The 21,880-nt window shown below is 44.7% G+C and overlaps 1 protein-coding gene across 1 annotated transcript in view; it reads right to left on the reverse strand.

Moving 5' to 3' along the window:
- Positions 1-208: 208 nt before the first annotated feature.
- The window catches only part of sos2 (son of sevenless homolog 2 (Drosophila)), a 33,038-nt gene continuing 11,366 nt past the window's right edge, over positions 209-21,880 (reverse strand). Inside the window, exons 2-23 of the mRNA XM_070978527.1 lie at positions 19,995-20,120; positions 19,683-19,814; positions 19,183-19,347; positions 18,881-19,087; positions 16,433-16,576; positions 15,742-15,852; positions 10,745-10,843; positions 9,644-9,771; positions 8,789-9,444; positions 8,616-8,697; positions 8,328-8,450; positions 6,721-6,833; positions 6,286-6,508; positions 6,030-6,149; positions 5,770-5,932; positions 5,385-5,502; positions 5,063-5,235; positions 4,855-4,971; positions 4,267-4,531; positions 3,928-3,969; positions 3,675-3,778; positions 209-3,372 (exon numbers count right to left, since the gene is read on the reverse strand). Coding sequence (XP_070834628.1) covers positions 2,866-3,372; positions 3,675-3,778; positions 3,928-3,969; positions 4,267-4,531; positions 4,855-4,971; positions 5,063-5,235; positions 5,385-5,502; positions 5,770-5,932; positions 6,030-6,149; positions 6,286-6,508; positions 6,721-6,833; positions 8,328-8,450; positions 8,616-8,697; positions 8,789-9,444; positions 9,644-9,771; positions 10,745-10,843; positions 15,742-15,852; positions 16,433-16,576; positions 18,881-19,087; positions 19,183-19,347; positions 19,683-19,814; positions 19,995-20,120 — 3,918 coding nt within the window. The 3' untranslated portion in view covers positions 209-2,865. The remainder of the gene's footprint in view (positions 3,373-3,674; positions 3,779-3,927; positions 3,970-4,266; positions 4,532-4,854; positions 4,972-5,062; positions 5,236-5,384; positions 5,503-5,769; positions 5,933-6,029; positions 6,150-6,285; positions 6,509-6,720; positions 6,834-8,327; positions 8,451-8,615; positions 8,698-8,788; positions 9,445-9,643; positions 9,772-10,744; positions 10,844-15,741; positions 15,853-16,432; positions 16,577-18,880; positions 19,088-19,182; positions 19,348-19,682; positions 19,815-19,994; positions 20,121-21,880) is intronic.

Genomic DNA, 21,880 nt, shown 5'->3' on the forward strand with positions numbered 1-21,880 from the left:
ATTGTTAATAAGTGACCTTTACAGGGGCTAGCAGATGAATTGTATTAGCATTAGACAGAGCTAGCTAGTCAAAGCTAACCGGATGCTAGGTATCAATCTTCCCATCTAACTAGCTATAACTAAAGCTATTGCTCTTCCAACACCTATAGTGTATGTAAAAAAGCTGAATTTACAGTAAAAGAAAAAAAACGACAGGAGAAAAAAGTAGTTCAGTACAAAATAAGACTGGGTGATTTATTAATCTCATCAAGACCATTAATACAAAGCAGTTAAAAGGCCACATACCATCAAATAAACCGACTGCTGGATCAAGCTGTTACAGTGCCACCGGAGGAAAACCAATTAGTCATTCTGTTGGGGCTGGGGTTGAAAAAAGAAAAACAGAAAACAAAAATTTGCCAAAAATAACCCCACCAATACTGACTTGGGGAAACTTGGAAAATGGACAGTGTGAGTGAAGACAGTGAAGTGATTTGACTTCAGCTGTCGATAACAATCATCTCTATAAATCTCCTTTCACCTCTATTTCGTTTATCATCCATCATCATCTGCAAAACACGCAGCGAGAGGAGGAGAGGGATCTCTATATTCAGGGCAAAGTGTGGAGAAAAAAGGGTGATTTTCTTTAAAAATCTGTGGAAATCCAGCTCGTGATGGTCAGACATCCTCAGGTGTTTCTCTGCGTCTTTTATAAACATCATGGGGATAAAAGTGAGGTGGTAGACTTGCGTTTTTCTGCCCTGATCCATGTAGAAAGTGAGTTGAACAGTTGCATAGGACCATTGAATTTACAAACATGACCTATAACAACTGCGGCTCTTCAACAGTACAGCCTAAAGTGCACAAAGTGTGTTTCTCACAAAAATGTCCAATTCTTCACTATGTTCAAATACCTGCAGCTGAATATAGGTCTGTATATATTCAACTGCAACTTTAATACGATTCCGACCTCTGTTTAATGAGTGTTAGCATTAAAAAATCTTTGAAAAGGAGAAAAAGGCAATTAGTAGGATGTACAAAGTGAAGCACACGTCTAAGTAAGTGCTTGGCATATTGAACTGTATGGGTTTTTTTTTTCCATTGCTTTAAAACAGCTAAGGGGCAGGGAAGAAAAAAATGGCTTTCCTTAGTTAATACTCCCAGTGTTTCAACTGGAGATTGTCTGTAAGTAAGTTAGTGACAGTGACCTGTTTTTTTCTTGTTTTGTTTTTGTTTTTTAGTTTTTTTTTTTTTATCCGACTGTAGCAGCATTGGATTATTAGGCAATATTCAACTGAACAGATGCGGATGAGGGTACAATACAACAGGGAAAAAACTTGTCACTTTATACAAATTATTTAGTTAGTGTATACATGTTATATATACACAGTATCCACAAACATGTACAATTTCATAGTGTATAGCTTTGTTCTAAACATTACATAGGCAACTTTATTTTTTAGCATTTTAGACACCATTTGCTTATCTCTGTAAAGTAGAAAACAAAATAAAAGGCACATCTGAGCATGATGCATGGATTATTTCAGTCTTTCCAAAGTGAAACAAAATGTTTTCAAGCAGAAAAAAAAAGAAAAAGTGGAGATACAGAAGAAGTTGGGTTAAAAAGTTCCTCTTTTTCATGGGTTTTTAGGTATTTCGAGCAGCCACTGGGGGGTGCTGTCCCAGCTCTGGTGGGAGGTTGCGTGCTTCTAGTGCTGAGTTTTAATACCAATGAAGAAAAGTTGGTCATGAGGGCTTCTGGAGAAGAGCACAGTGTCAAGACAGCAGCGCACGTCCATAAGGGGATCGGTTAAGACATCAGCTTTCGAAGGGTTGGAGGGAGGAAAACTTGCGTCTTCTTCCCTCCCCTCGTCTTCGTCCTGGATCGGTGCTGTTTGATATCGTGGCAGACCTCCCTCTGTCGCACAACGCAGAGGGCTATTTTCAATAGTATAATCGAAACCTGCTGACTTTGCCCAAACTTGATGTGCAAATGGAGTGTTCTCGGCTCTCGCTGTCCCATCCGGGCCGAGAGGACTGGAGCCTGGGGTCAGAGGTCACCGCTGTTGGATTTTTAAAGGCAACGTTTTGTGGCTGCGGAGTGGCCTGTCTTCAGGCAAAAAAACAGTGAAGACAGCTTGACTCACGTCCATACAGTCACAGTGTACAGTTGAAAGTGGGGGATTCAGTGTCGCCTCCTTTATGTGTGTTCTTTCAAAGTCACATTGGTTTAAAAAAAAAAAAAGAAAATCCCTTATCCCCCTGCATAAAATAAGACTTTGGCAACTGTTTATCAGTTTGTAGGAAAAACAAGTCAATGGAAATGTCTGCTGCTCACACCCACCGTCAAAGAGCTACGTCTAAGTGGATCGTTGAGGAGGAAAGAGAGGTTGTAAAAATCCGTGAGCTGCAGCAGGACTCCAGATGATGTCAATGCCCAAAGAAACAAAGCATGACAGTTGAGGCTACAAAGTCCAAGGCCCCCCACATTCACCCCACCGGATAGAGGAGTGGGACGTGGGGTAAGAGTAAGTTAAGAGTGAGAGGGGTGAGAACTTTTATCAGGAGCAGACGTCCCGCTCCGTACAGAAGAAACAGACACAAACACTCGACTCCTTGTTGTTTATTAGCTGGCACACCGGTGTGGGTTTCTCATTGGCACAGAGGGTTTATGATGAAGGCGGAGCTACTGATCCCCTGAGAGGCACAGCGGGGGTGTGATTGGTCGATGCAGAGGGCGGGTGGGTGGAGTTAAGAGTGTGTGTGGAGCAGTGTAATTCTTTCTGATCAGTAGCTTTGAGTCCACTGTGTCTTAGTTTGCAGGAGACAGTCTGAAGTTTGCATTTCGGGATCACCTCTTGGTGTTTAAAAAAACAGAACGCAGGCTCACTGGCTGCTGTCGGTGTTCTCCACCAATGACAGGCCTTGTAGCGGCGGCTGCAGCAGCTCCCTTTTGTATGTCTTTGGTGGGAGTTTGGGGAGTTGCGGGCTGGAGTTGTGGCGTGGGGGCACAGGTGGAGCGGTGATGGGAACGGGAAGAGGGCAGAGGCTGTTCTGGCTGGCGCTGAGCGGGCAGCTCCGCCTGGGGACGCGAGGCGACGGCGTGCTGGGCGGGGTGTTGGGGGAGCTGGGGGAGCTGCTGAAGTCCCAGTGGTATCGGCCCACAGGGGAAGGCTGCAGGTTGAGGGGGAAGTTGATGAAGATCTCAGGGGGGCGCTGGGGCACCGGGGGAGGCGTGTCGGGCAAGGGGTCACGGGGTGGCGGAGGAGGAGGGCTGGGCAGGGGGCCGTCACTGGGGGGGCCGTTGTAGAACAGCGGTCGAGGCTGGTTCCTGGGAAGAGGAGGGGGCAGCCGGGGAGGGATGGCTGGAGGGCTGTCGGACCTGGAGCTCAGCTGAGACACAGAGACACACGGAGATCAGAACTGTGTCAAAACCAGATGTGACTAAACAAGTTCAGGGGTGGTGCAAGAAATTTGGGAAATTACCTTGAGACTCGAAACATCTCTTTTTTTGTACGAGTCAACATTTTGTGCAAAGTCACGCTGCTCTAACTCTGCTAACAGGACTTTCAGTAAGTTCTCACATAAATGTACAATGATTCGTCCACTACTGTGACAAGCAGACGCATCACAATGTGCGATGGAGGTCAGACACAGAATCTGTGAACTGGGGGGAAATGATGCCCTGCTCTTACTTTGGCTTCAGACATTGCATCTTTCCTTCGTGGCGGCAGAGGAGGCGGCTTCAGCTGCTCCTCCCCGAGCTGGTGGAGGCTGCCGCAAGACACAGACTGGAACTCTGAGAAAAAGAAAAGCCGCTCATGAGGTTTAACAGTTGACAAAAGACAACTCAGATCACGAGGTCCTAGAAGAATGATTCCTCGGACTGTTCGCAGCACTGCAGTCAGACTGAAAGCAATCAGATAGAAACTGAAAGCCCACACTCACTTGAAGGAGGAAGAAGAACTGGAGCAAATATGGAGTTGCTACCTGTAATTTCAAAGAGACGAGATGTGTGTTTAAATCTTTTTCATTTTCCAACTTCTCTACTTCTACACAGACCTCAGTCTCATGACTGGATCAATCTTTTGGTTCAGGAATGGGATTGTCCACTTAGCCACAGCTGTAGTTTATTCTATACAACAACAAAAAATATCAAGCGTGGCCTGATACACCTGAAAGCCACATAACCTGTACAACATAAAACTAATCTAGATATTTAGTGACTCCATAGAGATGCAAACAAACTAAGATTTTCAGGAGGATCTGATCGTCAGCTGAACTCACCGCCGTAAGAGCTGCTGAGGTCGTGCTCCATGAAGACTGAGCTGAGGTCGGAGGAGGCTGACTGCGGAGGGGTCGGCGTGTTCGGAGAGGTGGGCACCGAGGCCGACGCCAGCGTCTCCGGCTCGGTCTCGGCGATACTCCGGAAGGTGATCTTGTGTGGGGGCTCCCTCTCCAGGGGAACGGGATGGCCTTTCAGGGTGCCAGAGGTAGACGTTCGCACAGGCCGGATCCCCGGGGATTTCAGAGTGTACATGGTCTTCCTGGGCTGCAGGAGGAGAAAGAGAACCAATGAAAACTGTTCTCAGTGAGATCTGAGGATTATTTAGAGTAGTGGGACCTGTTCTCTGGAAAGACATGATGCTGTTGAATTTTTAAGATCGAGTTTTCAATGTTTTGAACACCTCAAGGCTTAATTCCAGCTCCATGTGGCACAAATCTCAGGGCAAAAAAAAAGGATGTGCATTGCTAGATAACAGAGCAAAACATTTTCTTCAATTTGCAGTACATGTGGATCTGCGACTGAGCCAGGGCACATAACAGAAAGTAAAAACACTGCTGCAACAAGACCCATGTTACAGAAACACTTACAAATCGGGGAGCCTGCCTGCAGTTCCGTGGCTCGATATCCAGAGACATTTTGAACAGGTAGTCAGCAAACTCCTTCTCAGTCCGGTTGCCCATCGGGTTCAGGTTCTCGAAGAACCTCTGTGCAACATAAAACAGTCATGTTTTGAGTTCAGGATCTATAAAAGATGCCGAAGGACCAAAGAGACATTAACTAAGAGTGAGCGCTCACCCTGATTTCGTGCTCCACCTTCAGACAGTAGGGCTGGTTCTGATACTGCTGGATCTCCCCTGTGATTTCAGCCACTTTCCTCCTTTTGCTGAAGTTGATCAGCTCCTTGCCGTGGCGTTTGAGGAAGTCTGGGTTACCTTCCTCCGTCTTCAGGATGTTGGTTAAATAGATACCTGAGGATGAAGAGGAGTTTGACGGTGGTCAGGTGACTCAAAATGAATCGGATCCAGATGAGAGAGTTTGATACTGTGTACATATTTTTTGCCTCAGCTCATTTCATGCTCTACTTGTTGTGGATCCATAGTAACAGCTGAAGACTTACCAAAGAAAGGCACACAGGGTGGGTTTATTGACTTGAGTTTAGCCAAATATTTCTTAAAATGGTCCTGGCTCAGCTCCACAGCTTCTTCCAGGATTTTCTTTTTCCTCTCTGGTATTGCCTGTGGGTGCAGGAGGGAGTCCCGTAATTTACGTTCTGACCACCAGCTCCACATGTGATTAAAATGCATGTCAAAACAATAAACATCACATGTTTCCCAACTGGACTGGATCTGAATTGTTGTGGTAAGGTTTTTCGGCAGTGTGGAAAAAACTAGGTCAACATGCGAGCGAGGCAATTTATCAGGCTTCACGCGGCTCCCTCTGGAGCCTCAAAAGGAGTTTTCCTTTAACATGAGCTTAAGTACAGAGCAACCAGTTTCACTCACCTCAAAGGTGTGGTCGAGCCTGTAGACGGGGACAGAGTTGATGGCACTGACCACCTCCAGCACACCGTTAAAGTTGTTGAGCTCCTGGAAAACCTGCAGAATCTCTATGACGCGAGCTAACACGGCCACCCTCTCTTCCAGGTTCATCGTCTCTACAATACACCTGAGAACAACCAACACACACGCGGTTACAGGTGTTTCTCCTCTGAGACCAATTCTGGATTTTCTTGTGAATGAACCATCTGGATCTGTAGACTCACTTCTCGAACCACAGCGTGAGGTTGGTGGTGTGACGGATCATGCGCAGCAAGTTCGGCGAGTTCTTCTCTTTGTCCTCTTTGGTCCAGACGCTGCCGACCAGCTCGGACGGCCGCACAGCTCTGCAGAGGAAGAGGGTTTTATTTTACAGACAGGCAACATGAGACACAATCAGAGAAACAACAAACCAGAGGAAGGTGATACTTTCACTCCATCACATTTATCCACTTCATCCACTGCTCAGTCACAGTGACTCACCTGTAGAGCTCTGATTCGAGCAGGGTCAGCTGGCGGGCGATCTCTATTGGATGAAGGGTCATGAGGTCAAATGAGTCCACCTGGCCCGCTCTGCAGATGTGCCACTCGATGGGAGGAGGCGGGCTCTCGAAGGTGATGTTGTGACTAATACCATTTGACTGCGTCTGCAGTTTCCTCTTGATGATCTTATTGATGGACTCGACCCACTTTCTCATCGACTTGCCTGCAAAAGGAAGCAGCGTGTAAAAAAATGTGCTTTCCACAACATGTGTTTTATTCGTTTCTATTTCACTCATTGGTTTTATCCTCATCCCTGCTTGGGTGCATGCATGATTTTGGTCGTCTGCTCTGCTGATCATAATATTTTTAAAACACTTTTGACAAAATAATCTTTCATGTTCCAAAATGACCATATACACCGTATGTAGGTCTGACCTCGCAGTTGAATTTTGCTGGTGATGTACTCCTCTAATCGACTTCTCAGCTCTGGGTCATTCTCAAAATCGTAGAAATGATGTTCGACCCACTGACGGAAAACGTTGAGAACCCTGTGAACAAAGACACGTCCCCGTGTTAATGTTTTATCCTCCACTCATGTTTCACTTCACACACTTTCAACTGCCAGTATTTGTCAGGAAACTGTGCTCTGAACACATTTTTTTTCCATTTATGTACAACTGCTCAGTAACACAACAGGAAATAAACATTTTCACCCCCTCGAGTGGCGGAACATTTTTACTGGTTTACCACCCACATTTTTTTAAGATGTTTTTTTTGGCATTTTGCCTTTATTGGAGAGTTCGGTGGTGAAGAGGCAGACAGGAAACAAGAGAGAAGCACAGGCAACCATTTGACTGCTGCGGCTCTAAACCGGCAAATCTGAATAACAGATTATCTGACAAAGAGGTTGATAGAATGAGACATTTAAGTCCTCAACTAAACAGTGTTTGGCTGGTTCCTTACCCTGAACAGTTAAAGAGTGGGTACTTGAAGACAGAAACAGGAACATTTGGTGATTTAAGGGCGAACGACCTTGCCTGAAGAGGTATTTTCACCTGCTTTGAGTATCCTGGTTTTAAAATAACCAGTTGGACCACAATTGAACCTTTTCAGACCACCAAAACTACGTGGCAATATCCTTTCATTTTGTCCCAATCTATGCTGAAATGCTTCTTATTCTATCTAATGTATACATGCTGCCTAACGCAGACAAACCTTATTGATTTTCTTTATCTGAATCTGTCATTGTGCCTTCACAAATTAGAGAATTCATGACTGAGTTACGACCAGCAGCGCTTCTAATGCAGAGGACACAGACTGTGTGTAACCACTGTAACTACCCACTTGTGTGTTTTAACTGTTTCTGTGACTGAAGTTTAAAGGATTTTATTGCAGCTGCCTTTAAGTACAGCAGCAGTGCAGTCAAACAACGAGAAGCTCTCGGTCTTTAATGGTACTTATAAGGCTATTCCTGACTCTCTTACGCCTTATAAGGATACAAGAGTTATTCTGTGAGGACATTCAGGCTTTAACAGGAGCGTGTTAACAGCAGAAGACAAAGAGACACAAAGGCCTTGTTAGGAAATAAAAGAAAGCAGTTAAAGATGTTAGAATAACTAAGAACTAACGAAGAGACTCGAGATAAGACATTTAAAAAAAAAAAAAAACATTTCAGGGCAATTTTTCTCTATCAACCAATGGTCTGACTAAGGGAAAAGTTAGATTTTTAGCCTTCATAGATCATATGAAAACACAATTCCCCAGGTAACCACCCCAGAATCAAGATGAGCCCAGCTATAAACCCACAATCCCATGCTCTTATTTTGCTTTTAACTGTTTTACGGCTGTGGTGCTTAATTAATGGAAAACTATAACGGCCATGTGATAATAAAAGTTGTTTAAATAAGACCACTTCTGGACTAACATCAACAAACTCGACTATCTGCCTGAAAATCCTTTGCTGGTTTAAATGCATTTCCTGTCTCGTGGATGTAATGTCCCTCTCTTTCACGATGACTCAGCTGTGACTGGACAAGCTGTACCTGAGCTGGACTGGCTGCACGTATTCCTTCCGGAATCTCTGGAGCTCGGCCGCCATTGGCTGGTCACCGTTCCAGAGAGCCTGTCGGTCCTCCTCAGTCGGTTCCGGCTCAGGGATCTCAATCCTGGGGAGATCAATGTTCAGACATTCAAGATTTCAGGGTACCTGCAATATCACACCACTGACACATATTCGTCTGAAAAGCGTAGACAGATTGTTCTTATGACTCAGATATGAATGAACAGATGAAAATGCTGCTGTCAGAGCAGCTGTTCTGGCTGAACTGTACCTGTCTATCAGCAGGGTGATAAGCTCCTGTGGTTTGCAGAACGATCGGTATGTGGTGAGAAACGTGCGCACAAAGTTAGGATCTGCAAACAGATGAAACGCATTAGATCAACGCAAGAAACATCTTTGCAACACAAATTTCAGTCCATAAGAAGATGTAAAGCGGGAGCTCACCAGCATACATATGGTAGGTGAGCCTCTCTATGAGCTTGACCACTGTGCCGGCCTTAATGAGGGGGATGCCGGTTTTGCTCTGCACTTTGTCCTCGAACACAATATTCTCCTCAGAGTCCTGCACAGCAAAGCGGTAAACATCCGGGGAGGGCAGTCTTAGAGGATGCGCCTGCTCCTCGTGCTGCAGCACTGTGTCCAACATGCGATCCAAAGTGGAGCGGTACTGCAGAGTCACCAGCGCTGCCATCCACGCCGCCTTCTCCTCCGCTGTCCGTGCACAGAAAACTGAGCAGTTTTCGTCTTTTCCTATCAGTTCGAAGGCGTGCCGCAGCTCTACAGAGTCCTCGCGATCCACGATGCGGACCTTCCTCAGCACAAACTTCTCCTTCAGGCGGTACTCCGCCCCGCTGCCCGAACCCGGGAGCCGTGAGCTCTGATTGGCCTTGCAACTTATCATCAGGCCGTCAAACAGGAAGTTGTGTCTCTCGTGTTTGGCGCCGGCTCGTAAAAGTGGGCCCTCCAGGATGAACTCGCTGCAGCACTGGCCGATATCTTTTCCCTCCCAGCCGTCGATGCTCTTCTGAATCTCGTTCATGCGTTTGATGGCTAGTTGTTTGCTACGAACCTGCCTGCTGTACAGGCGGTACAGGGGCTCACTGTAAGAGACGAGGGAGGTAAGAAGTCAGAAAACTGAAGCGCTCGAAGCATAAATCAAACATTTAACCACTGAAATGTCACAAATAAATAAACGCATGTAGTGGGTCTGGGCCACTGCAGCTGCTGGATGAGCTAACTAACGCACATATACACCAATTTCTCCCATGTGGTCAGTAACACGTGAGCAGAATGACATACCCAGGTTTACGGCGAGGCTGGTGCTTGGCATAGATGCGCTCCACGCTACACTGAAGATTAAGCAGCGCTGTGATCGCCTGTTTCAGACATTCTCTGTCATCTTGGTCTTGACTGCGCTCCTGAAGTTGCTGTAAAAATGCCAGATGACACACACATCAGTGTTTCTACGCTTCATCATACAGGAATCTATAGAATTTTTTTCACGACAGAAAAGTTGGCGTGTCTTCGCAGGGAAAGCTCAGACATTACTAACATCATCATAACCAGCTGTATTACATTTAGTTGGACCAGTTCCAGAGCTCTGGTATGGTGAATGAATGTCTGACTGCAACACTTAGCAGAACAGTGCCAGAGCTAATGTTATCAGCAACACCTGCACTTCTTGCAATGACAAGTCAAAATGTCTACTGTGAAAAACATCGTAACAGAAGCTGCATTGCAATAATACAACAGTGTTGAATACCAAAGAGAGTTATATTCTATCTAATATACAGAGAACAACAACATAGACAAAGGTAAAGAAGAAAGAAAGAGCTCTGGTGGAAACCCTGCTGTTAAAAATCCTAACCTCAACTTAAATTCAGTGTGGTGATTTTCAGACAGTATCCAGACACATACGACACAGCTAACGGCTAATCAAGCGTCAAACAGGCCACATTCAGTTCAGTTTGTTCACACAACAATTAAAATCCAGGTGCAATAACGTAAGACATAATGGAGATGTGTGAAATGAGACAAAGACGCTAACCCTCACCTTAAAAAAAACGACAGAATGGTCACATTCCACCAGCCTAAACATCGGCGAAACAGGTAAGATACAATAAACGGAAACATGAGGCAAGTGAGAGAACAACACCTCTGCAAACCACACTGAAGCTCGCACGTCTAAGTTTCTATTTTTAACCCTTTATAAGATGGTTTTTCCTGGTATTACACTTAGGAAGTAAATCAGAATGAGGTCACAGAGTCTGCTGTTGAGTATTTATACACCATTATGCACCAGATATTCCATTCAGCTAGCTTTAGGAGACTGTCGCTGTGGAAAAGAGGCGCATTTACCCTGGACTCTTTGATTAAAGCTGCTCATGTGTCACGACATACCTGCAGTAGCTCAAAGTAGTGCATACAGTGGTATACTGGGACCATCATCAGCTGTGGAAGGACATACTGGACTGCTTCTTTGAAGCCTTCTGCAACTGACTGGAGACACAAAGGTACATGAGAAGGGTTAGTGATGGATCAGTGTGACGACATTGTGAACAGATTTAATCCAATCAGCATGTGCTCGAGACTTGCACTCTTTTGCTTAACTTTCATTTTCACTTCCAAATGAGTATTAGACAGATGACTGCATGTGTGAAAACCAGACGTATCTGGTTTTATTCACATGTTCACATCGTGAGTAAAATGTGATCAAACTGTCAGTTTACAATCTGTGTATCCCAGATTTTAAACTAACCATAAAATACAACAACTGGGAGCTGAAAGGGAATTCTTCACCACAGAATACTGCAAAAGTTCACAAAGACAAGAAGACTGTGAAGACAAGGGCAACTGAAATGTGCATCTTTCAGTCTATAAATCAGGGTGATGGAGGACAGAGGGAGGGAGAGGCGGTTGACCGAGCGAGGCTTCAGGGTAACCGGAGAGGAGGCCGTCATAGTATCCATTTAAATCTCCTGTTCCCCTGATAGACGACTCAGAATCAATATGCTACTACTCAGACTCCACAGCAGCGGCCACCCTGTCTGTGAGGGGAGGGGAGGAGATGAAGAGGGTCTGTGTGCACGGGGGAGAAAGACATCAGCTGCCTAACGCGCACTGATGGACAGGCAGGGGAACAATGACCTAAGTTTAGATCATGTTATTGATACATCAGCATCCTGCAGCTTTGCAAACTGCCTGTGAGCGCTCGGGCTACACGTTTAGATGCTTCATAATGTGCTCTCTGCATTTAGGTTGACTGGGTGCAATACTGGTGTTATGCTTTTAAAGTGTCTCCTATGGTGCAACAAATCAAGCTCTACCTATACACAAATACGAGTTTGGTTCCAACATGGTGCGATTAACCAGACATTATTCATTATTATGTAAATGCAGTTGTGGGTGACAACATTTTCACGACTGATACCAAATGATGATTGTCTCGGAGCCATACGACATACATACCGATCATTTGTTCTGTTTTAGCAGCTGTTATGGCAGTATTATAGGTCAGTTTGACAGCTTTTAAGTGTACTGGATCTCCACCAGGTGGCAACATAACCTTGGCAACAAATGCAGTGACTGTACAGCGTAAAGCGAAGAACCACCAAAAGTCAATCTTGTTGGTTTCTTGCTTTGATACAGCTGATAGTGTTATTTTATAAGTAGGAGTGCTCAGCTTGGGTGTTATTACAGCACACCAAGTATTTAGAAACCCCGGTGGTATGATTTCAGATGTTGCTAAAATGGGTAAAACCTTATTTTATTGTTAGCCCGCCTCAAAAACACATTGACAACGGCATCGTTTTGAGAACAGACCCTCCTCTCCGTGCACATTCGGAGTCAAAACACGATGCAGTGTTGTCAAATTTGTGACTTTCCTTATAGATCAAGCAACTTTTCAGACCCTTATATCTCTAAAAAGCATTGCACGACGACGCAGCCTACAGCTTCTGTCCACAGTGTCGGGGCCTCCTGCCGCCAGTCAGTGTGGACGTGTCATGTGTGGAGCAGGCAGGGGGATGCGCTCGCTGCAGGAGTGGCAGTTCAGTTGTAGGGAGGTATTAGCAAAACACCTGCTGAGTACCTAGAAACTTAATAAAGCACAAGTGCTGGAAAGCTGAGCGGTCACTGATTCGCTAGTCGCTGATACACCTTTTGAACATGGACTAACAGCTTTGGTAGAACAATTAGAATTTAAAAAGTGAGAGCAAAGAGGATTTTCTCACAAATTGAAATATTCAAGGCCAGTAAAACACAGCTGAGTACAGTTGTGAAACACAGCTGTGATGCTCGTGCTGGACAAAATAACAGACATCCAGCTGCTCGGTCATCAATGTGAGATGTAAACTACCACAGAACACATCGTCAAAGGTGCTAAACAACTTAATTTGAGTTATCCTTGCTGGAATAGTGTTCATGTCGTGTATTCTTTTCATTCTTACATATGGATATGTGCATCTGCTCAAAGGCCCAGAGAAACGATCTCACAAGTGATCTCAGCTTAACGTGATGAGCTCCTGATGTGAGCAGGTACACTGGAACTGAAGTTGATATTGTGTTGGATAACACGTGAAAAGCGAGTCTCTACACGAGCGTGCATCATTGTGCCAGCAGCCTAAATATAAACACACAGTGCAGTAAGTATACGGTTCAGAGAGACTATGAGAACAACGTGTTCCCATTTCACGGAGGTAAGGGGCTTCTTGAACCCATGTCGCTGCCTTTTGCCATCTTAATTCACAGCTTATTTTCAACATGAAATGTGCCTTGGGCCACCCCCCCCCCCCCCCTCCTCCCCAGGAGAAAAATGGCCCGCAGTGTGGCTGCCTGTTCTATTTTTAAAAGGCGATGTAATTTACCCACAATACCAGACGCTGCAGAGTGCAGGGGCTGAGTGCTCGACAGACACATCTATCTGACAGACAGCGGGGAGGGAAGGAGAGTCAAGGAGGATGGAGTGAGAAAGATGAAGCACATGCAATGAGACAAAAGCTGAGGAGGCAGAGCAGAAGCGCCAATGATGCTACAACCAGAGGTTTGACCCCCCATTACAGCAAACACGGTAATATGTAAGAATTTAAACCAGGTGCTGCGGAGAAAAGTGTGTAATGGTTCACGATGCATAAAGAAGGCGGAGAGAGATGCTAAAATAAGATTAGCTCACGGTGCAGAAAGGGGGCAGGAGTAGTTAGAGGGGTGGAAGGTGTGTGTGTGTGTGTGTGTGTGTGTGTGTGTGTGTGTGTGTGTGTGTGTGTGTGGGAGGGTGGGGAGGCTGGTGGAGAGACACCATTACACCATCTGCCCCTGGGATCACTGCTGACGATCTCACAGACATGCTCACACGTGCACGCCCACGCACGCACGCACGCGCGCACGCGCACGCACACACACACACACACACACACACACACACACACACACACACACACACACACACACACACACACACACACACACACACACACACACACACACACACAGGTGGCACAGCAGCCAAGCCAAATGGATTTTTAAAGCAACACAATACATGTCATGTTCGAGTGAACCAGGATCTGTAAAGCTGAAACAGTTGGTTAATTAATCGATTTGTATTTTATAGTTTCAATTAATCGTTTAAGTAACAGGAAAAAAATCAGTGGTTCCAGCTTCTCAAATGTGAATACTGGCTGGATTTGTATGAACCAATGAGACTGGACTTCTGGATGAACAGGGAAAATGGCATATGAGCGCAGAGGAATGATACCTTTTACAATGTTTTGGCTGATTAGGAGATCCAGCCTTTCTTATTCAAGCCAGAGTATACGGCCGAGCATGTCAATTGCTTTGTTGTTGGACTCAAGAGTCTCCCTCTGCTCCGACCATCTGAGGACGTCAAGACCCAGTGGATTAGCTTTATGTCTGATGGAAATGCGAGGGGAAACTTCAACTTCAAACTGGAAGTTTCTCCATCTTTTATTTTGTTTTACTGTTTATTTTATAGGTTAGTCTGCTGAACTTAGCATTAGCATGTTCCATGGCTAATGTTGCAAGCTACTGTAATCCCACAGACTAAGGTGATGCTGGACTAAGCTAGCTTGCTCAGCGGGCATGGGCATAAGAAGCTTGCATGCAATGCATCCTGGTACATGTCGGCACTACCAGCACGGCTCCACAACCAGGAGAAGTCAGCTTTCTCAGTCAGCAGAGCACATAATGAGGAATTTAATGTCTCACTTGACTAGTTTACCATAAACACTGATCGGACATAAAACGTGGTGAAATTTCCCTTTAAGAAAACTAGCGAGTGAGACAATGAAAAGTGTGCTAAAATGAATACCATGGTGTTATCTATACAATGCAACAATAAAACTATATTCTTAACTCCCGTGCCCTTTCCTCCCCACTCTCATACAATGAGTACATGAAAATAAACACTGGGTGTGTGCAATCAGACGACAGTGCCATCGGTGTTGATCTAACTGGGGTTAGACTGGTGGTTTGAGGGTAAACACAGCGAGGCCTCGACCTGAGGTACAGTAGGGCTGCAGCACGCTCAGTCAGCAGCAGAGCGCATGACTTTACTGTAGGTCTGTTCACATTAAGTTTTAATATCCACTCAATAAAATGGCAGATTGATGTTTAAAACCTCGAACAGGACGACAGAAAACCACCTCATACTGTAAATACTGGATCTGTGATGTTGCTTCATGTAAACGGTTGTTCTCATTGGTCTTCGGCCTGAGAAAACACCAGCAAATATTTCATCTTCAAAGGCTGCCAAACTGCACCCCACCGAGCATAATTCAATGCTATTCTTGTGAGGAATGTCCAAATAAAACAATGCGGCAGCAGTGAATAAACTGTACACAGGACGCTGAATATGTCATGACATGCCCTCAGACGATATTGGGAGGAATTCCACCAGGCACCCAGGTTAACTTCAAAGCAGAGCAGGAACAAATATTCAAACACGCTTTGCTTGGTGTAAACACATAAATGACCTACTTGTACCTTCATATTAAAAACAAACACTTTTTTTTTCCTTTTCAATTTTATGGCATTTTTGCTTTATAAGAGAGTTTACATGTGAGAATGACAGGAAAGCCGGGAGTGGGAGATATAACGGCTGCAGCGGATGGAAAATCAACATCACTATTCTAACCGACTAAGTCACAATGACGCTAAGACACAGACTTTAATAGAAAAATATTATATTGTTTATGATACCTTAATATCAACTGTTTGTTTAACAGGAGACGTGATAATTTCTGTAATTACTGCACATCAGTGAGTCGTTCTCTGGTGGCCTGGATGGCTGATGCTCAGTCTCCTTCCATTGTCTATTCGCTCATCAGAAGCTAATGTGTGAAACGACTCTAGCAGCTTCACCGAGGCCAATTTGAACATCTCACCTGGAAGTAGAGGCCGGCGGTCGGCCGTGCCATCAGGTTATTGAAGTGCTCGTGGAAATCCTTGCTGAGGATATCCTGAGACATGGTCTCGTAGGGGTCAAACGCCTGCTCCTGTACACACGGAGAGAATAAAGGACGATCAGACACGAGCAGTATGTCAGATCTCGTGCTCAACATCAGCGGCTTGTATCTGAGTTAATAATTTACAGTCTTTAACATTTTGCTGGATGGAGTTTTTGAGTAAGTTTACTGACAGTAAATGCTGTTTTTTATAACTCTGGTGAGAGTGAAAGAGCGGCTCCATGAAAAGGAAATTAAAAGGAATAAAAAATATGTGTGAATGTGGACTGTGTGCTGGAATGATGCATTCAAATGCATACAAATGGGAAAATGTACTCATGAATCCAACTGCAAGCCATGTATTCGATACCACCATATATAGTTTTTTTTAGCTCATGAATGAACCTCTCAACAGTAAAGACTTATAGGTCATGGCTTTTTTAAACGTCAAATAAACCCAACAAATAAATCTCCAGCCGTGGAAACTAAGCTCCTGTGTAACTGTTTCATTTTCTTTGCAGTTTAACTACTAGAACAAATTTCCGTGTATTGTATCTACTCGGCAATTCAAGTAGTTCATACTCGCATTAATGAGGAGTCTTGAACTGGTGCGTTCAAAAGAGCTGCATACCTCTGCTAGGTCTTCAAAGCAGCTGCCCACTAGCGGATGAGGGCTGCCATCAGCCGTCATCTCCACGGCGTCCTCGATCAGTCCGAGCAGCTTCACCGTCAGCTCGTGGATGTCCAGGATGTTGCTGAAGATCACCTCCACATCCTGCACAACGAGACGGCATGAGATGAGATGACTAAAGGTAAGACAGGTGGGTTTGGCTGACCAATTACCCTATTTACCAAGTTTAAAGGGAACTCACACATCACAGTGTTTACAGGCCTTGATAGGGAACCATCTACTCTCTGATGAGAGGCTGCAAGGTGATGCAGTTGGTGGATATAGTATGGCAGGAAGGAAATAGTTCCTGCATGAAACTGCTCATTGCAAGCTCTGTGGATTATCTCCAGTAACCGGCTTGTGATTTCTGGAAAGAGACGTTTCTCAGATGTGTTTTTTGGCACAAGCCGAGTCCAACTCGCTCTGCTATGTTCAAGCGAAGGCAGACGTCTCCACAGCCGATACCTCCAGAACTTGCCAACTCACACCAAAACAATCCAGATAGATAAACAGCACTAAAGATAGAGTAAAAATATGTATTTTTGATGGTGGGGTGTTTCTTCAGTATAAAAAAAGTCCAGTTATAGCTGTCTGTATATTCCTGGATGCACTGCAAACAGAATGCTGAAAGCTAAATACGGCATATTTTCATGGGCCAATTTTTCTAAATAAATACAGTAAATGTCAATGCAGCTGTCTCATTTTGTGTGTGTGTGTGTGGGGGGGGGGGGGTAACACCGATATAATGACATTTCAGAAATCATCTTACCACAGGAAACTAACATTAATCAAGTTACTTAAGTACATGTAAACACACTGAGCGCCTTTAACCATAGGAGCGTGTAGCAGGGTGTTGCTGAAAGAGCTCCCATTCTTGGCCTGCTGCCCTTGAATAAATAAACACTAAAAAACAGCGGCGAGGACGAGCTCTAAACAACAACAGGCTCAATTTGCCTGAGGAAATCATTAGCGGAGCAGACGAGAACCCTAAATAGCACAGAGTGATTACTGACTGGCGAAGATCGGAGTCGAAGTTCGGTCCTGTCATTATTTGACCGTAGCACTTTCTTGACATCCCCCGAGCAATTTCAGATTACGCTGTGTTTCAACAGACATAATTGAGGTTATTTTTGCGAGGGCTGCAGATGTTGTTCCTGTCTCAACATAATTACATGTTCTGCATTCCACAGGGCCTCACAAAGGTTTATCCTCCTCACCCAAATGATACCACAAATTACCCAACCCAAAATATGCAAAGCCGCAGCGACCCATTAAACTCAACTTTCCATTCACTTCTCAACCCATAGACCCTCTGTTCAACTCCTTACCCCCACCCATAGTTTGTCAATCTATTTAGAGCTCTTACTCGCCATATTAGACACAACGTCATTGGCAATTTGTTTGTTTGGTTAACCCTCGGGGATAGATATGAATGTCTATTTACTTGTTTACTGGAGGTCGGGGGGCCACGGGCGGTGCCTGAGGAGATGGCACACATTTACTGGAGTCTGTTTGCTCTGGATGTCTGGTCATTCATGAGAAAAGACAAATCTTAATCTGAGATGATCTGAGAGCAACTTGGCTTGGAGGAACCCCAAGTCTCAGTTTCTCCTGCTACGTCATATCAAACACAACCGTTAAGACGTCTCCTCTCCAGGTTTAATGACATAAATCAACGCTGTGAAATCTGTTTGGGTGTTTCAAAGTGTTTCCTGAAGCTGATCACCAGTTAGCCGATTACAGAGTTTCAGCCGTAATCTCTAAATGTTCTTACGCTGGATTTGGCTGAAATGACTTTATAATTAGGTTTACAGAATTCAGTTGGAGACTTGACAGTTTGTTTATAAGCCGGCTTTGGAGTAAGCTGGCCGCAGCCGCTGTATCCGGCACTGGGCTGGAGTACGTCTTTCTGCCTTTCACCAGTATCCAGCAACTTAAGGCGAATAACTCTGATGGTGGGTTGTTTACAAGGGGTTATTGATTTTCTTTCTGATCTATTTCTAACCTAATAAAGGCTAGCACAGTGGAGCTGGCATTACTTTAAACTCGTTTAATAGTTTCTAGTAGTATATTAGTAGTCTAATATAGATGTAAGCAGACATAAAATTGTTGTCTGTTGTTTTCTGATTAGCTTCGTCACAGAGAGGTTTTTTCCACAAAACATTTCAAGTGGCATAAAAATATCTTTCGAGATAAACTTCACCACTTTTGTTCGCACCCACTGGTGGTTTTAGCGGTTGGAGCCCCCTCTTTTCAGCACATGGAAAGTGTGTGACGAGAGGATGAGTCACGATTAGAGCTTATACTTGGAGTGTTCTGATCAGTAACTCTGCAAACCCACATGTTTACATGAGTGACATTTGATCAAACTCTGACAGCTTTTTAATTAACTGTGCAGGTCTTCCCTACCTGAGGCGTGAAGATTTTGGGGTTGGACAGGAAGTGATGGCGGAACACTTTGATGATGAGGTCGAGCTCGCGCAGGTACTGCCGCTCCTCTGCGATTTCAAGCCTCACCAGGTCGTCGTACGTGAGCTCCCCAGAGGACAACGGCTCCTCAGTGCACTGAGACATCAAGCCGATGTCCTCCTCCTGGTCAAACATGTCCATCAGCACCTAGAAACAAACAGCGGACACAGTCAGTTAGTTGCAGCAAAGCATCTAATTTGTCTTTTCTGATGCCAGCTTTCCCTTTCCTCACATATACTCACCTTGTCTGCGCACATGGACACTTTGATGTCCTGCTGGCTGATGTCATAGTGCCGAATGTTGCCGACATAGTTGCCCGCCAGTTTCAGTATGTCTGCTGATATGTACTCAAGCACAGCCACAATGTACAGGGAAACATGGTAGTCCACCTTATAGCCCAAAACCTCCTATTGGGGGGAAAACAGAGTAAAGACATTAAGTAATACACAGGAGTCAGTCAGCAGCTCAAACTCATTCTTAGTGTCTGCACTGAGGACTCCATCAGTTCAGGGCAATTCAATTAGTCTGAACCAAGCTGTCAAAACAGTAAGCTATATTGGATTATAAATATTTCCCAGCAACAGCTACAACTTTCTGGCACTTGAAGGCATCTCAGAGTTGACTGTGGCAGAATATGTAAACTGAAACATGCATTTCAACATACATACTGTGTAGTAAGTGTATTAAGCATGAAGTGTAAAGCTTTATGGCTGACAGAAGAGATCTCTTCAGGAGTCTTTACCTTAAGCAGTGGGTGGATCTTGTCCACAGGGAGAAGTAAGGGGTTTCTCCTCTTGCGTTTCTCAATAGCTGACTGGGCGTCAGCTATCGCCCACTTATCTATAGGGTGGGGAAAGGTTTTCTGGACCCGTTCCTGCAGAGAGAGGAATTATTGTCTTAACACTTGACAAATTTGGAAGCATTAAGATGATTGAAAGCTGCATCGCTCACGAGGATACAGTTAGTTATGTGGAATGATTCCGTGGCAGCACGTGTTTCCTGACAGTAAAACTTCACAGTGTATTATGAATTGATATACAGATGCTCTTGTTACCTCTACATCCTGCACGGAGCGAGGCTGGGCCACGCACAGCATGTTGAGCAGCTGCAGGATCAGCTCTTCGATGTGCTGCAGGGCATCCTCCTTCGCCATGAGGTTTGGGTGGACCTGCTTCTGTACCTGAAAGACAGAAGTACGCAAAGAGATGAGTGATCGATACAGCAAGATGGTTGAAAGAGCATCCTGCAACTTAAAAACTGGTCAAAAAGATGAAAGGTGAAAACCGCAATCAAACCCCCAAAGAAACTCTCTTCTGCGCCTTTAACTTAAAGCGTAACACCTGGTGTGATGCACCTCAGTCAGGCTCAGGTCACATTCAATGATGTCAGGACAGCATGTGCAGACAATGACTGACTGAAGACAACACCTTCTCTTCATCTTAAATGGTCATATTTGTGGTTTTTGGATGCTTCAGTGACCACAAATTGTAACTAACTGTTATCAGAGTGGGCCATTTTCAGAAGAACACCACAAATACGTAAGTTTCCGTTTATTCCACAATTGTGATATCAATTTGAAGTCAGGCATGAAACTTGGTTAATTCAAACAATTCATCACAGTGAACATTTGGTCAGTTTTTACCAAATTTACATTATTATCAACTCTAAGTGTAATGCACTTAGCAGAGCTTTCAATAACATATCCCTGATGCATTCAAAGAAGCTCAGATATCCCAGAGTTGGCTCATCAAACAGCAACCTTTTTAAAAGGCACAGCAAAATAATAATAAAAAAAACCCTTTCCAGTCATGTGAAGCTGTGAGAGGGAGGCCAACAGTCCTCTGCACCGTATTGGCTAAGTCCTACACACACTTTTGATTCCTCTTGTAACTGTACTCTACCTGCATATCATGATTCACCAGGATTGTAAGTCACATCGCAGAGGATAAACACACTTTAAACTGTGTGTCCCTGTGATTTAATAACATTTCCAAACAATCTGGTCCCTACTTCAACATACAACGATTTTGCAAAAACATGAGTTGTGAAAGCAACACTTTTTGACAGCTGACTCAGAAGTCTCTTGGATGTTAGAGTGTCCCTGAACGCACCACCAAGGCAGCGTTTTCAAAGCTGTCCCTGCTAACACACGAGGCAATTAAATAAAACTGAAAAGAATGAGTTAAAATAACAACCCGGAGTGTCAGAAACCAATCTTAAACATGTGTTTTGTGTGCAGTTATGTGAAGCGTAATCTACATCAACCACTACTTATTATCATTCAACCTCAAATTAGGTTATTTCTAAACAAATATTAGCCTCATAAAAAGTAAAAAGAAAAAAAAAAGCCATGCATTTTAAAGGTCCATCCTGGTGATTGATCATGTCACCCAGGCTTTCTCAGGAGTGGGACTCCTGAGGGTGGAACCAGCCTGACAGAAGGTGTGGTTTCAGGTGCAGACAGCAAAGAAGGTGTGGCATCATCAGGTCTACAAGCAGAGAGAGAAGAACACCCCCCAACCGCCCTCCAACCTCCCAAAAGTTGTCGTCATTCGGGCCGTGCCCTCTTGCAGGAATGCTGTCAGTTGAGATACTATTATAGCACCCTAAGCAGACGTAGAGGGGGAGAAAAAAAAGGCTGTGGGAGAGAAAGAGAGGAGAGAGGTGGAGAGAAAGAGAGCCTAACGTTTACTCTCTGCACACAAAAGCCAGGCCTGTTCACATGCTAGTGATGGAATTACCCTGGCATATAGTAGAGTGGGGCATTATGATGACAAAACATTGCCCCCGGATTAAGGAATGTGAGAGGAAAGTTAAAAGGTCAGCGCAGACTGAGCGTCGTGCATTCTTGTGCTCTGACTTAACAGAGATGCAACGGCGGGCAGGATGTCCCCTCTGTCTCAAGTTTGACTTCATCTGTTCGAGATCAAATCAGAAACC

Source organism: Chaetodon trifascialis, chromosome 14 (genome assembly GCF_039877785.1).
Source record: "Chaetodon trifascialis isolate fChaTrf1 chromosome 14, fChaTrf1.hap1, whole genome shotgun sequence".
NCBI classification, from domain to species: Eukaryota; Metazoa; Chordata; class Actinopteri; order Chaetodontiformes; family Chaetodontidae; genus Chaetodon; species Chaetodon trifascialis.